Below are 16,799 nucleotides of genomic sequence, written 5' to 3' on the forward strand. Positions count from 1 at the left end.
AGCAGGAAGGAGAGAATTCCAGGCCTGAGGGCCGAGTCTTGTGCAAAGGCAGAGATAAATGGAAAGTGAAAATGAAGCTCCAAAGTGCCAGTTTCCTTCCCACGCACTCGCAAAGCGCTCCAACGAGAAAGTGCCAGCTACCGGGACTCTCTCGGGACACGCCCTCCAGGCCAGCCGCGCCTGCGCACCAGGCGGCCGGGGGGGGCGGGGCCTCGGCGGCTGACGTTTCGGGACTCGCAGGACTCGCGCCGTGCGGCGGTTGAAAGCGAGGCTTTGGGGTCATGGCGGCATCGTCGGTGGAGGAGCTGACGCCCTTGGTGACGGCGTTGTATGAAGCACAGGCGTTCAAATTCGGAAACTTCGTGCTCAAGAGCGGGCTCTCGTCCCCGGTCTACGTGGACCTGCGTGGCATCATCTCCAGACCGCGGCTCCTCAAACAGGTGGGAAGCGGCAGGCCGGGCCTGGAGGGTGTCGCTGTGCGCGCATCGCTCGTGCCCGGAGGGCGCCCTTTGACCTCTTCTCCCCCCCCCCGCCGCCTCCCTAGGCACGTGGTTCTGCACTTTTATTTTTCCTCTCCGATCTCGGATTTTAAAAGTTTTCCGGGAGGAAATTCCCTTTTTCCTGTGTAGATCGGCGTCCGTTTCTCCATCGACTACGTAGGGAGGATTCTTGTTCTGCGAGGTTAGACGAGTTGTCCGGGGTCACGGACGCCGCGCTTGAACCCACGTGTCCCTGGGTCCTAAGCATTCTCTCCTGATACGCTTGGGGATCGTTGTAGTGATGGCCTGTGATAGCTCATGCTGCCCATGTTGTCCAGTCGTGTCCTACCCGTCGTGACCCCGTGGACCATGCTGTCCGTTGGATTTTCTTGGCACAGATCCTGGAGTGGTTTTCCATTTCTTTCCCCAGTGGATTACGGTAAAGAGAGGTTAAGTTACTTGCCCAGGGTCACACAGTTGTAAATGTATGAGGCCTGATTTGAACTCAGGTGTTTCTGACTCCAGGCCCAGCCCTATCCACTGAGCCATGGAGGGTTATGTAAACATTTATATGTCAATTTAGTAATAATAATAATAATAGCTAAGGTTAGGTTTACAGTGCATTTACAAATATTATAATATATAAAATAATAATAGCACCTATTTTTCAGGGTTGTTGTGAGGATCAAATAAGATAATAACTGTAAAGCACTTAGCAGAATGCCTGGCACATAGTCAACTCTATAATAGCTATTGTTCTTGTTACTATCTTGTTTGATCCTCGGACCTGGAAGGTAGGTACTATTAAAATCCCCATTTTGCAAATGAGGAAACTGAGACAGGCAGAGGTTGTGACTTGCCCAGAGTTAGGAAGCTGGTTAAGGGACTGAGCCCAAGTATTCCTGACTCCAGGTCCAGCTGCTCTATCCACTGGCTAGTGTAGCTGCCTGTTATTAATCAGTCTATTATTAATAAGTGTTTAGGGTTCAAGAGGGTAGAAATTGCATTGTCCTAAGCAGCAGTGCCCTTTCCTGGGCGTTGTGGTGTAGAGAGGAGAGTTCTGAACTGGGACTCAAGAGGCCTGGCTTCTAGTTATTTGCTCTATAGTTAATTATGAACTCATGCCTGCTATTATGGGGCAAAGCGCACATTCTTGCATAGCTTCATGGGGGGGGATCTATACTTTTTATTTTTTCTTAGGCATGCTATGTTGAAAGTGCATATTTTTAAGTTGTAAAAGTGACAAGCTAGGAAACTGGATATATTCAAGTGAATTTATCATTACAATTAGAAAAGCAGCTGGTAATCGAGTGTCTTTGAACTTGATTGTTCTCTTGTGCAGAAGACAGAACAGTATAATTGTAGTCTTTAATTTTATAATTTAGAGGTTTGTATATGCAGATTTATTTCTACAAACAGGTATGGCAGAATAGTAGTCCTTTCTACATTCTTGAAACTGCCCTTTGATTTAGAACTCTTAATTTTGGCTTTAAGGAGTCAGGATGCATGATTTCATTGGTGTGGAACATTTCTTCTGTGGAAATTCATTCCAGCAGGTCAGATTGATGAAGTGATACTTGGCTAATTTTTAGAATCAGGATTAGGATCAGGTGACCCAGGTTGCAGTTATGGTTCAGTTATAAGCAGTATTTATTGCTGTTTGTCCTTTGGCAAGTTATTTAACCTCTCCAAGTTTGTTTCCTTATCTGAACAATGAAGGAGTTGGACTAAATGACTCCTAAAGCACCCTTCCAACTGGAAACTTACATGTTCCTTGATCTTAAAGTTATTATTATTATTATTATTATTATAAAGTTTGGGGTGGGTTTGGCAGAAGTCCTTGGGAAATTGGATAAAGAAAAAATCTTCCATTTCCTCATCTTCCACACACACACACCCCCCCCACTGCATCCAACCCAAGGTTTTCTTATGTCTTAAGACTGGTCTTATTTAACATCTTTTTAAATTATATGGGGGAACTACCGAACTATTATCCAGAGTTGAAATTTGCATATGACAATAAACACTTCTAAGCAATGAAAGTGTCAAGGGTGAAGAATAATTATTTTGGGTTTTATACAATGTATCATTTACAAAACATTTAATATGTTTTATCCTCTAAAAATAAGAACTCATGAGGCTACAAGATGAGGTAGAAAAATTATAAATGGGTTAGAAATGGTGGATATGGAACATTCAGATAGAAGTAATTCAATCTCTGCTGTAGGATAATGTTCTTCATTGTTAGGACTAGGGTTCCAGAGGGTCACTGAAGACTTCCCCAAAGATTGTATTTAGCCCATCGTACTTTCCTTTCCAAAAACAAAAATCCAAACATCATCATTAAGAAAGGAAGCCAAACAGTAAAAATTAAATCTTTATTGTGTACCCCCTTTGTGAATTACCTTTCCAGGCTTCTTATATATTACCATACCTTCACACTGTGGTGGTTAAAATAATTTTGAGAGACATAGCTTCTGGGTAATTTATTAATAAAGCCAGCACATTATTCATTAAAAAGAATGGTTATTTGACTGTCTCTTAGACCAAAGACCCTTTATGTTGGTGGGCTCACAGTTTACACGCCTTTTGAAGAGTACGTATTCCCAAGGGGTGCCAAACAACTTTGACTGAATAACACAATGGGAGGGGGGCTATCTTGGGGTAAGTTACTTAGGTCCACCAAATCTTGGTCAAAGAGACAATCAATTTCCATATCACCTGTCTTGAAAGAAAGGGAGAATCAACATTTTCCCCTGACCTATCTGAGCATACACAGTGAGCACGAATATACCCATTAGCCCAAACTTAGAATTTCTTTTACTGTCTGATTAGATCTTAGCCCAGGTAATTCTTTAAGAGAGATTTCCTACACTGGTTGGTTTCTGGATGAGGAAGTAGAAAAGGGAAAAAAACTTTGGTCCCAATACAATAATTAGTTATTAAATACATTTCTCACATTACATTCAGTGAACTAGTCACACTGGCTTTGGTACCATTCCTTCCATGCAGCATGTCTTTGCATATGCAAGTCCCCTGTATCAGGAATTAAGAATTCCATTTTTCATCCTACTGCTTACTAGCTGTGTGACCTTGGGCAAGTCATTTGATTTAAATAGAATGAATGCATTGGACAAAATGAAGTCTCAGGTCTATTCCAGCTCTCAAATTATTTTATTCCTGTCTTAGCTGAACAAAGACCATTATAAACTCTATAGAAATTGAGATTCTTCAGTCTAGAGAGACAAAAGCTAAAAGAGATGAGCTTCAAATCTGTAAAATCGTGAAAGGTATAGATGTGGTAACAGACTTGAATATATCATAATGATGTAATCATGATTATCTAGTGTATGTTTTCTTCCAGGTTGCAGATATCTTGTTTGAAACTGCTCAAAATGCAGGGATCAGTTTTGACTCCGTGTGTGGTGTGCCCTATACAGCTTTGCCTTTGGCAACAATCATCTGCTCAACCAACCAAATTCCGATGCTCATTCGAAGGAAGGAGGCAAAAGATTATGGTAAAAATTAGCATCATCATAATAGCCAACATTTATATAGCACCAACTAGGTGCCAGGTACTATGCTGAGTGCTTTACAATTATTATTTTATGCATGAACATAAAATTTCAAGTTTGGGCTAATTCATACTAATTGTTTTTTTAGTTGTAAGTACCGTACTTAGCACCTAATAAGTGTTTAATAAGTGTTTGTCAAAACATGTTGAGTTTTTTTTTGTTTTTGGCCAAGTTATATTACTCCATGGGACATACAAATTATTTTCTTACATTGGAGTTTATTTTGAATGCATTGCTGCAAATTATATTACTATTCTGTAAGATTTTATGATGACGTAGTGATTTAGCAGGAGAAAATAAATGCTTTGAATGGCTTGAAGAAAGAAGGAAAGTGTCTTGTACAAAATCTATCAACCCATCACGTTTTCACTAGGCTTTCCTTCATTCTAGCTAAATTTGTTTTGAGATTTAAGAATGGAAAATGTCTTCTCTATCCCTAATGAGGATCAATATAGCAGTATGGTCTACTGTTCTTTTTTTGTTTAGCTATTAGCAAATAATATTGTAAAGCAACATAAACTCCACGTGGTAAAGAATTCTCTTTTCAGACTCATAAGCCCCAGTGTTTAGGAATCTGGACTTGTGGTCAGCCTACATTGGTCCAAAGTACTGATCTACGGGTGTCCATTCCATCCTAGCACTGTACTAGGTATTGTTGTTTTAGTGTTACCAGTAAATTAATCTCTCTGAGCCTCAGGTTTTTACTAATCTGCAAACTGAGGATGATATTATTGTTACTGTATACCTTAAGTTTTTAACAAGAGATGAGAGCTATATAATGTTAGTATTGTTATGTCTAATGATAAGATAATTGCTCCTCATAATGAGACAAGGACTTGTTATTTAACATTTACCCATAATTTCCTTGATTGTATCACTTGAATCACATCTTTCTAATTAAATATCTATAGTAATAAATGTCAGATGTGCTGAAAAGAACCTGTAGACACTTGCTCCAAAGCAGAATGTTTGGGATGATCTTGCTGGGTAGTTGAAGCTAATTCACAAAGATGGGAAGAATAGAGAAAGAAAAGAATGCATCCTGCTGACATTCCACTCTTAACAATGAAATGAGGGGAAAGGAGGGAGGCAGAGAAATTCAACAAAAGTGTTAGTCACCATTTCCTATTAAATGAAAATAAAATAATTCAGAAACAGTAGGAATCTGTTCAGCCTTCGCTAAGGTGTATTTCTTATGAACGAAACAAGGTAGACCTTTATTGGAGCTGGCAAGCCATAGTCTGTATTTTTAATCAAAGCCAAGAGAGTCTTTTTTTCTTTTCAAGGTACTAAACGTCTCGTAGAAGGAGCTATTAATCCAGGAGAAACCTGTTTGATCATTGAGGATGTAGTGACCAGTGGTTCTAGTGTTTGGGAAACTGTTGAGGTCCTTAAGAGGGAAGGTTTGAAAGTCACAGATGCCATCGTGCTGCTAGACAGAGAGCAGGGAGGCAAAGCCAAGTTGCAAGAGTGGGGTATTCGCTTACATTCGGTGTGTACCTTGTCAAAGATCCTGGAGATTCTTGAACAGCAAAAAAAGATTGATGCTGAGATGGTTGGGAAAGTGAAGAAGTTTATTCAAGACAACACCTTTGTAGTCACTGAGCAGAAGGGTACCGTACCTGTAAAGAAAACTCCCAAAGAACTTAGCTTTGGCATGCGCGCCCAGCTCCCTGGAACCCATCCTACTGCATCAAAACTTCTCAGGCTTATGGAAAAGAAGCAGACCAACTTGTGTCTTTCTGCTGATGTTACTGAGGCCAAAGAGCTGTTGCAGCTGGCAGCCACTCTCGGTCCCTGCATCTGTATGCTCAAGACCCATGTAGATATTCTGAATGACTTCAGTCTGGAGATCATGGAGGAGTTGAAAACTCTAGCAGAAGTCCATAAGTTCTTAATATTTGAAGACCGAAAATTTGCTGATATAGGAAACACAGTGAAAAAACAATATGAAGGTAAGAATTGTATTCCTTTTAAAAAATTTATGAACATTTATTCTCTTCCCTGCTGCTTCCTTTCCCCTAGTGAACAATTTTTTAAAAAAGAAAACGTTGGCCATGTCTAAAACTTCTGTGTCTCTTTCAGCATTTTATGTCCGTCACCTCTCTGGCAGGAGGGGAGTGGCATGTTTTGTTTTAGACCTCTGTGCTCTGGATTAATCATTAGATTGATCAGAGTTTTAAGGTTCTTCCAAGTGGTGTTTTTTTAACAATGTTGTGGTCTTTGTATAACTTGTTCTTCTAGTTCTTTTCACTTCACTCCATCAGTCCATAAAGATCTTTCAAATTTCCTCTGAAATTGTCCATTTTGTCATTCCTTTGCTACAGAATTGTTTAGTTCTTCCCCAATTCTGGACATCCTCTTAGCTTATAGTTTTTGGCTAATGGAAGATGCATGTGGGTCTTTTTTCTCTTTCTATGATTTTTTTGGTACACACACCCATATCCGCACACATGCTTACTTGTGGTATAGTTGGGTTAAAAAAGTATTCTCAATTTAGGAACTTTTTTTTTTAAGCCTTGTTCCAAATTGCTTTCCGGAATGGTTAGACCAATTTACAGCTCCATCAACAGCACAATATTGCACCTGTTTTCCTGCAACCCCCTCCAAAATTTATCATTTTCCTTTTCTGTCATTTTTGCTAATTTGATGGATGTGAGGTAGAACATCAGAGATACTTTAATTTATATTTAATGTGTTATTAGTGAGCTGGAGCTTTTTTTTTAAATGTGGTGGTTTGATAGCTTGGATTCCTTTTTTTAATTTTTGAAAACTACCTATTCAAATTCATTGACCATTTATTTACTGGGAAATAGGTTAGTCTTATAAATTTGAATAATTTCCTTATATCTTGGATATGAGACCTTTGTCAGAGAAATTTGATGCAAAGATTTTTTTTTCCCAGTTAGCTGTTTCCACTTTAATTTTAACTGCATTACATTTGTGTAAAAACTTGAATTTTATTTAATCAAAAGCACGCATTTTATCTTGTGTGATCTTCTTTCTCATTTGGTTTTAAATTCTTTCTGCATCCATAGATCTGAAAGGTAATTTCTTCTCTAATTTGCTTATGATTGCCACATTTTATGTCTAAATTGTGTATCTATTCAGAGTTTTTCTTGGTTATATGGTGTGAGGTGTTGATCTAGATATAATTTCTGTCAAACTGCTTTAGAACCTCACCCTCCCCTTCTGACTGTCTTCACGTTTTTTTCATTATTACTCTTAAGATTCTTGGTCTTTTGTTCTTCCAGATAAATTTTGTTATTATTTTTTCCAGCTTTATAAAGTAATCTTTTGGGTAGTTTGATTGGCGCGGTACTGAATAGGTTGATTAATTTAGGTAGTGTTGTCATTTTTATTATATTGACTCAGCCAACCCTTGAGCAATTAATATTTCTCTCATTATTTTGGTCTGTTAACATTTCTGCAAAGAGTGTATTGTTGGCTTTATATAGTTCCCAGGTGTGTCTTAGTAGATGTCTACCAAATATTTTATACCTAAAGTTATACCTATAATATTTTGTACCTGTAATTATTTTGAATGGAATTTGTCTTTCTAGCTTTTCCTCCTGGGTGAGAATTGAATTCCAAAAGAGACACGCTTATGGTATTCTTTTTTGGATTTTTCAGGAGAGCAGAGTTTTTATACTGAAGTAGTTTTCCATGTCCCTAGAATTGTTGTGTTTACCATCACATGCCAAGTTAAAAGTTACCTTTAGTATCATTATTATTATTATTATTAATTTATTTTGATTTATCAACAATTACTTCCATAAGCTTTTGAGTTTTAAATTTTTCTCCCCCTCCCTCCCTACCTCTCTCCCCAAAATGGCGCACAATCTGATATAGGCTTTACATGTACATTCCTATTAAACATATTTTCACATTAGTGATGTAGTAAGTAAGAATTAGAACTAGTAGGAGGAACCACCAGAAAGAGGAAACAAAACACAACAGAAGAAAAAAAGTAGCAAATAGTATGCTTCGATCTGCATTCAAACTCCATAGTTCTTTCTTTGGATGTGGATAGCATTTTCCATCATGTGGCTTTTGGAGATGTCTTAGATCCTTGTATTGCTGAGAGGAGTTAAGTCTATCAATATTAGTCATCGCACAACATGGTTGTTACTGTGTGCAACGTTCTCCTGGTTCTGCTCACTTCCCTCAGCATCAAACCATAAAAGCCTTTCCAGGTTTTTCTGAAGTCAGCCTGTTCATCATTTCTTATAGCACAATGGTATTGCATTACATTCATGTATCACATTCACAGTTGTGATTACTATCTGTCTTTCTCTTCATCCTTCTTCCCCCCCCACCTCCCCCCGTTTATGCTTTTCTTTCTTTCTCCTTTTCCCTCCTCACTAATATTTTGCTTTTGACCACTGCCTCCCTCAGTCCCACCCTTCTATTAGCCCCCACCCTTTTCTTTCCCTTTACCCTTACTACTTTTTCCCTCCCTTCTATCTCCTCTCCCTTTTTAAAAGTTGACTTTTCAAAAATGTGACTTAATAGAGCGTTACCCAGTGGGTCTCGGGAGAGTCAGGAGCAGTAGAGGTCAGATCTGTCTTTAGATGCTTACTAGCTGACTAATGTGACCCTGGCCAAGTCACTTAACCTATCTGCCTCAGTTTCTTCTGTTATAAGATGGGGACAATAATAACCCCTGGTTTTGCAAGGATCAAATGAGGTAATATTTAAACAGAAATGTCTCACTTGTTTCCAGTTGAGAAAGTGGTGTCACCATACACTGCTCATCTTTGAAATAGAACCCACCTGACCCCCTCCACAGATTTTATGACTCCGCTCTCTAAATATGTTTTCAATCTTTTAAAAAACATTTAATGACTAGAGCATTTTCCTGACTTTGGGGGGTGTGAGGTAGGAAGTGGGAAAACAGTTGGAGAGAATATGAAGCTTTGGAAATTGAGTGGAGGCTCTCATTGAGATAAGAGCTGAGGCTTGGAAGTACCAAATCTTTTAAGATAGTTGTCAAGCTTAAGAGGTAGTAGTAAAGTTTTGACATACAAAAAAAATTACAGTTTATTCTTTTTGATGACATTTTAGACGATTGGTGTCTGAAGGCTTTAAAAGTAATGAAAAACAATACTCCATCCTAAGCCTTGTTGAATTCTCTTCATCAGCTTCAAAAGCTGCTATAGCATTTACTGGAAACAGTTCTTCCAATCTCCTAAAACCCCCATTTGCATGCCTTAAGCTACATTTATGATTTTACTTGAGGGTCTTACATGTCTACATTTATTTTCAACTTATTTCTGCTGTAGGAAAAAAAATAGTATTGTTGACATTGTAAGCTTCAGCATATAAGGAAGATCAAGTTCAGTCCATGTTAATGAAAAACAGTTGCAAAACTGAGCCTGACTTTTTATGATCTTTAAACCAGTTACCCTGGTGGAAGTGTTAGCTTTTCAGTGACACCTTTAATGTGGAGATCTGGGTGCAATTAAATTTACAACAGCTGAAAACTCTTAGGAGTATCTGGATACTGAAGTGTTACTACAAAATTTCACATTTCTGTAGTTGTCTCTTGCTTGAACAAGTTTCAGTTGAGAGTAATCCTATCACTTTCTCTTAGGTGGTGTTTTCAAAATAGCTTCCTGGGCAGATATAGTAAATGCCCATGTAGTGCCAGGCTCAGGAGTTGTGAAAGGCCTGAGTGAAGTGGGGATGCCAATGCACCGAGGCTGCCTCCTGATTGCAGAAATGAGCTCCTCTGGATCTTTGGCCACGGGTGACTACACAAAAGCAGCTGTAAGTGAGAGCTTTGTAGACTGCTAGAGTTGGGTGGGAGAGAGGAAACAAAACAAGGTTTGCCCTACTATCTGCACACAGACCAAATCTTAGGAACACTTTTTAGGTATTTTGTGAACTCATGTAATTACTTATTACATCCACTTTCGGATGACTTGCCCAAGATTGCATAATGGGTAAGATCAGGAGACAGCATGACATAGTGGAAAGAAAGTCCTGGACTTGGAGTGAGGAAAGTCTGGGTGTAGAGGCTGCCTCTACCTCTTGCAGTTCTGGAACCACATTGGAAGTCACTTACCTACTAAACCTCAGTTTCTTCATCTGTAAAATAGAGATGATATCTGAAGTAAAATACTTCATGGAGATTTTGTGAGGCTCAAATGAGGTGAGTATAAAGGATTTTGCAAATCTTAAAATACTGTATAAATAGAAGTTATTGCTATTGTCACTAGAGACCCCTCATGATCACTTTTCTTTTTGTCTTGTCCTATTTAGATGCTAAACAATTCTTCAGAAGTATCCCTTAAGCCCTAGAAATTAAGGAAGAATTTACTGAACCTATAATAACCATAGTTTTACATTTATTGGACTTTTAAAGGTTTTTAAAGAACTTTAAATACATTATCTCATTTGAGCCTCACAGTAACTCTGAGATAGGTGCTGTCATTATCCTTGCTTCACAGATGAGTAAATTAAGGTTCACAGGGGTTAAATTACATGCTTCTGGTTACATGGTTAGTAAATGGAGAATGATTCAAACATAGTCTTTCCTGTCTCCAAGCACAGGATACACTATTTTACACTTCCTTTAATATGTATGTATAGTTTGCCTAGTTTCTCTGAGAATCAAGTTAGCCAACAGTTGTCAATACTACCATTCTAGCCACCTGACAAAAAGAACCAAACTTTACCATTGATGTGATTTTTTTTTTCAAAATCTTAATACTAAATTTATTTAATGCATTGAATAATTTGACATTGTTACCAAATTTCTATATAAATCCTAATCCATCCTTCAAGTATAAATGTTCCAGTCTTTGGAGAGTCCTTCAAATATGTGTCCAGAGTTTCTCTCCCACATGATTCATTTGAATCAGTAGTTTTCACTGTTGGTTCTGGGAAAGCATTTTTTTTCTTACAGAGTTTTCCTACCTTGTAGTATTTTAGACCTTTCAAAGAATATAATATTACTTTCAGTCATAGAATTAACAAATTCATATTAACACTTGATTTTTTTAGGGGTCAGATGTGAAACTTAGTTTACATGTAGCTCTGGGTTTTCTGGTTGGCTATCCTTCAGTTATACCATAAATCTTGGCATGCCCTGTCACACCAGTATATATAGTATCCAGATTTTAAGTGACTATTGCTGGATGTTAGAATTCTTAGTGTTTTGAGGCCATGTTTCACAGAGTCATAGTTAGGACTGAAGTGAAAGAAGGCTGTAGACCAGACCTGCACAACTTGGCAATAGGTAGGGGCCGAAATTAAAATAGGCCAAACTTCTGGCTGTAGACAGGTTAGACTAGAGACTGACGATGGTTGGTTGCCAGAGGTCACGTGACAGACAGGAGAGTGTGCAATGGCAACCCTACATTTTTCACTGACCGCCCGAAATCCTTTGGTGGGCCACAAGCAGCACATGGGTCTTAGGTTGTACAGGCCTGCTGTAGACCCAGATCTAAGATGAAGTGTTTCACACACAGTAATTTACATAATTGCAGTATGAAATGAAATCTATAAAGTAATGAGGTTTGAGACCAGAAAATATGTTGTTTCCCTAAGTAAATGTCCTGTGTAGTTAAACATATTTTGTCTCTTATGTTCCACCAGGTGAAAATGGCTGAGGAACAATCGGAGTTTGTAATCGGTTTTATTTCTGGTTCAAGAGTGAGCCAGAAACCAGAATTTGTTCACTTGACTCCAGGTATCCAAATACAAGCTGGAGGTAAATACAGTCATAGATCATGTTGTCTCTTTATACTTGTTAGTCCAGTAAACTATCATTTTTATCCAATAATTCACATGGTAATTTGAGATTGGTTTATTAGGTCTGTATTAAACTAGTTTGAAATGAAGTATTTTAGATTAGTAAATGCTTGTGAAATTTATAATGGGAAGGCTTAGCTCAGAAGCTTATCCTAACATCCCTACAGCCTTTCCCTCGAGGGTTTGAGGATTGTGTATGTTGAAGGGAAGGGATAGGAAATAGAGTTGGCAAACTGTGGCAGTGGTATTGATATTGACCAATGTGCTTTCTGTTTGGGATGCTCAGGTCATTCTAGCCATTTAAAATGAGCACTCAGGATATCTGCCAGTGGGACTCAGTACTTGAAGAGTGGAGGATTCTCATTTTATATACATAAATACAAATGTGAACAAACATTTCTAAGGTTTGTTTGATTCAAAAAATTATACAGCCCAAGTGCTTCAGCCTAGAAAAAAAGGTCCAGAAAGAAGATTTTAATGAGGGTGGAAGCACACATTTTAAAAAGATGGGTATTCTTCAGTCTGGAAAGTCAGATATTTATACTTTTTAGATGGTTCTAATACTCATGGATGTGAATATTTCTTCCATGGGGGTGTATATCTTGCAGCCTATTTGTGCCATCCTCAAGAGGATCCTCCAGTGGAGGTCTTTTTTACATTTTAAGGGTACAAATGGGCTTATTCACAACAGCCCATAAAACCAGAGTTGAGTAAATGAGAGTTCTTCATCAAATCTTAGAATTATTGGGGGAGGAGTGAATTCCAAGAAGTGTGAAGGAGAAAGTTTCAGATATAATAATATGGCAGCACTACTTAATAACTACACAGTAAATGAGTGATAGGGAATTTTACCCTGAGAGATTGTATGGGTAATCTAAATATAGGAATATTGCATAGGAAATCTAAATAAGTTCATGAATAAGTTTATACAAATTCATTGTAAAACAGAAAGTCTAGCTTTTGTGCCACCCCGCCCTCATAGATTGCAAAGTGAACCTCAGAAGGATTAGCTGAATGTCCTGCCTAAGTAATGGTTATCTTAGCATTTGATGGCTTTTTTTTTTTAAAGCCTCAAAGTGATTAATATTTTAAAAGACTTCTCTGCAAATTTCCTTAGCCAGATGCTGCATCTGATCAGACCAAGTGGTGGAATCAACTTTTGTTCAAGAGCCCACAGTGCCTTGCGCAGGGTTCATTCTGTCATTGTGAATCAGGGTCTGCCTACGCTGACAAATTCTCATTTTGTATGTGTGCATGTTCGCATGTGTTCATGTATGTTTATTTGAAAAGGTAGTGAATACCATGGAGATTGTGACTTCTCTCTTTGAGTCAAGTCTCTACCCTTTTTTTTTTTTTTTTTTTAGTTTTTTGCTCATTTGTAAAATCAAAGGGCTTATGTTAGATGCACTCTAAGCCCCTTAATTCTTGCTTATTAATGATTTATGGCACATATAAGGAATACTGGGAATATTTGAAAAATTTGCATACAGGACACCTTAAGAAAAGCAGAAAATAAAATAAAAAGAGATAAAACTATTCAACATGTTTCCCTTTGTAAAAAGAAAATGTTACATAACATAATATGCATATAAGAGGTTTGTTCTTTGTTGTTTGTATTAGTCCAAATATAAGCTGCACTCTGTCCCAAAATCTGGCTTCTATAAAATCTGGAAAGTATATAGTATAGGGTCAATTTCTCTGAATACCTATATATTTCTCTCTTCCTCCCCCCTGTCCTTTTCAGAGAGGTTTCGTTTTGTTTTCAGTCAGGCAAAGTATATAGTACAGCATAGTATATAAGAGAATGGGATTCGAAAAGGTAAGACTAGGTTTTAGCATTTTAGTTAAAGCTGCTATAAGTGTCTCTGTGAGATAGTAAACATGAAAGATGCTGTTACACAAATGGTCATTTTAGCTCTTGTCATAAGAAGATGAATAAATAGTATCCTTATTTTTTCCCCCCCACAGGGGATAATCTTGGCCAGCAGTATAACAGCCCACAAGAAGCTATTGGCAAACGAGGTTCTGACATCATCATTGTGGGCCGTGGCATATTAACAGCCTCCAATCACCTAGGAGCGGCTGAAATGTACAGAAAAGCTGCCTGGGAAGCCTACTTGACTAGACTTGGTGTTTGAGTCTCTCAAAAATACTTTTTTATTTCTTAAAACATTTCTACTCAAATTCTTTGATCTCACATTTGACCATACCACAAAATCAGAGTTGCAAAAACTGGCAAAGCTTCTAGGCACTTAAGTGTTTAATAACTCTGAGATGCTCCACAGTAATAAATGCTTTCTAAAACATGGATTTCTTGTGACTGACAATTTCTGGGGCAGCCGCAGAATCTGTTCCACCTTCCTTTTATTAACAGAGAAGTTATCTCCCTAAATATAAGAGCCTAATATATCTCCCTAATATAATGATTATCTCCCTAAATATAAATAAAAGAGCCAAGTCATAAAGCTTAGATTGTCATTATAACTCTTTTATACATGAATATTTGTATTTTTATAGAAGAGGTTCCCCTTTATTCCCTGTAAAAGACATTAATGTTTTGTTGACGCTTTTTTTTTTTTTTTACATCAAGGACACTTCTCATTCACCTCCCTTGTCATAAAGAATTATAGTTAAGCAAAACAGACTCCACTTACCATTTCACATGTCAATGCTGCCATTCACTACTAAGAAAAAAGAGGTATCTTTAACTTTCAGTCTTTTGGAGTCAGAATTGATCGTTTTATTGAGCAGAGTTTTAATGCCTTTCGTTATTTTACTTCACATTAATATCATTATATAAATTGTGCTTTTTGCTATATGTACTCTGCATTCATTCTTATCAGTCTTCTGTCTCTGAGACCCCTTCCTCTACCTTTTGCCTTGGATTATATGCCCAGTCGTGGTATCCTTGCATCAGAGAATGTAGACAATTTAGGGACTTCAGAGTAGCTTTTTTTTTTCTTTTTTTGCTTGTTAGTAGCAGTGGCTTAAAGTACGACATAATGATTTTCTTTCTTGACCCTGGGATGGGAGACACTTTTCCCCTTCCATTTTATAATCATACTTTCAATGAAGCATTTCCTTTTAAACATGGCTTTATCAGGAGGAAAGTCAATATCCTATAATCCATAAAAATAATTTGCTGGCTGTGGTAGGAGCAACAGTAAACCCTTCCTCCAAGCAGGTTAGCTAGTTTTTTCTTAAAAGGTATTGAGACATTCTTCAAGACATGGTTGACTCTGGGGACTCGATGTCACTGCCTTATCACCTGGGCACAAAGCATCCACAAGGAGCCTGGGAACTCTGGTGCTTGACAGGTGGATTGCCACTGGAACTTTGTTCAGCCTAACCAACTAGAGGGGCTCTCAACTTTCATCTTTATTTCATCTCAGCCCCTTGCCATGGCTAAATAAATCTTTTTTGCTAACTGTAGAATGGCCTATGAGTGTCTCATTTTGTTCCAATGTCACATCTAACCTACTAGGGGATTGGTCTAAGCCCGGCTCAAGTCACTGGTAAACCCTATTGAAATGTGTAATCATTACATCAGGTTTGGATGGGAAGTGTCCTTAGAGGTGTTATGGCTCATTTGCTGCTGCTTGGAAGAAATAAAGTGCTTGCTGCCCTCCTTCAGGGATACGTGGGCAAGTTTTCCTTGATCTCCACATCTTATCATTGTACCATTCCTTGACCACCTGGCCTAAGCGAGATGGGCAGTGCTCACGTGACTCAGGTTTCCAATCAAGATTAAAATGCTTTTCATCACAGAATAGCTTTGAGAAAGTGTAATTGTATGGAATCAGGTGGCTCTAGTAAGAGACCTGCCACCATTGTGAGCTCTCACATTGTCACTGGCACAGTTCCCACATTGGGCTTCACCCTAAGACCAAGAATAGGCACACTCAGCACTCTTGCCTACAGTTGGGAATGGGGGACAACATGGATAAATGAACCACTTGGGCAAATCTGCAACTTAATGACAAAATAAGCTTGTTTGAAATGTGGACAATTAGGATAATACAGAAAAAGGGCCTGACAGACCATTCCTACCCTTACAAGAACTTGTGAATTTGGGTCTTGTAAGGGTAGGCAGATGGTCTATTAAACCCTTTTAAAAAATTTTTTTAGTTATCTTTTGGATTTATATTACTTAAATTTCCTGTAGCACTCCCCCCTCCCAAAGACCTATCCCATATAGCAGAATTAAAAAAAATGGAAGAGGGGAGGGAAAAAAGCAAAACTGAAGAAAACAAAAAAAATAAAATCTGACTATATGCTATATTCCACTCCCTCCTCCCTCACTCCTGTGAAGGAATGGGGTGAGATGTCTTCATAGTTCTTTGGTCATCCTTACACTTACAGGTTATTCAGAATGGGATTAATCAAGTGGTCTACAGAAATGCTTGTACACCCCTGCCAGTTGCTTGTCACTAAAACCCTAGTGTGGGCATGGAAGAACATTAAATGCTAGTAGGGCCCTATATAGGGGCAGTGGTAGAAGAGGGTGAGGTGAATGAATAAGAATACTAAGTCAGGAGCCAGAATGCAGAGAGACAAGCAGACTAGGGCATCCTAACACAAGCTAGAGATGGGAATTGTCACAGTATAGACTACAGTAAGGTGAATCACAAGACCTTGTTTATGACCAGTGTGGCTTTTGGAAAGTCACTTCTCTGGGGCCTAATTTGTCATTTATAATATGAGCAAGTAGTAGATTGCATAATTTATATGATTCTTTCTCCCTCAAAATCCTGTAAACCTGTGGTCAGAGATGAGAAGTAGGAGTGAGTTTGGGGGAGAATGTTTTGGCTATTCTGTCCTAACATTGTTTCAAATACACATTAGCTATGCTTCCCTTTACGGCCTAGTTCAGCTTTTTTTTTTTTCTTTTTGGTGAGGCAATCAGGGTTAAGTGACTTGCCCAAGGTCATACAGCTAATAGGTGTCAAGTGACTGAGGTCGAATTTGAACTCAGCTCTTCATG

General features: G+C 38.3%; 1 protein-coding gene across 2 annotated transcripts; it reads left to right on the plus strand.

Annotated features, from left to right (window-relative positions):
* The first annotated feature begins 230 nt into the window (after window positions 1-230).
* UMPS (uridine monophosphate synthetase) lies at window positions 231-15,247 on the plus strand. Of its 2 annotated transcripts, none has more exons than XM_027845246.1 (6): window positions 231-440; window positions 3,844-3,997; window positions 5,341-6,009; window positions 9,651-9,826; window positions 11,660-11,774; window positions 13,784-15,247. In XM_027845246.1, exons 1-6 carry the CDS (start codon window positions 282-284, stop codon window positions 13,951-13,953), a joined length of 1,443 nt encoding a protein of 480 aa, XP_027701047.1. In that variant the 5' UTR covers window positions 231-281; the 3' UTR covers window positions 13,954-15,247. The 2 variants fall into 2 exon arrangements, with proteins under 2 accessions (XP_027701047.1, XP_027701048.1); XM_027845247.1 differs by having other exon boundaries at window positions 5,565-6,009.
* Window positions 15,248-16,799: the final 1,552 nt, after the last annotated feature.

Source organism: Vombatus ursinus, unplaced genomic scaffold, assembly GCF_900497805.2.
Source record: "Vombatus ursinus unplaced genomic scaffold, bare-nosed wombat genome assembly UNPS02014959.1, whole genome shotgun sequence".
Classification (NCBI taxonomy): domain Eukaryota; kingdom Metazoa; phylum Chordata; class Mammalia; order Diprotodontia; family Vombatidae; genus Vombatus; species Vombatus ursinus.

Coding starts and splice junctions, on each gene's coding strand:
- UMPS (XM_027845246.1), top strand. CDS start 282: ATGGCGGCATCGTCGGTGGAGGAGCTGACGCCCTTGGTGACGGCGTTG. Junction 441..3,843: donor GACCGCGGCTCCTCAAACAG/GTGGGAAGCGGC, acceptor GTTTTCTTCCAG/GTTGCAGATATCTTGTTTGA. Junction 11,775..13,783: donor TATCCAAATACAAGCTGGAG/GTAAATACAGTC, acceptor TCCCCCCCACAG/GGGATAATCTTGGCCAGCAG.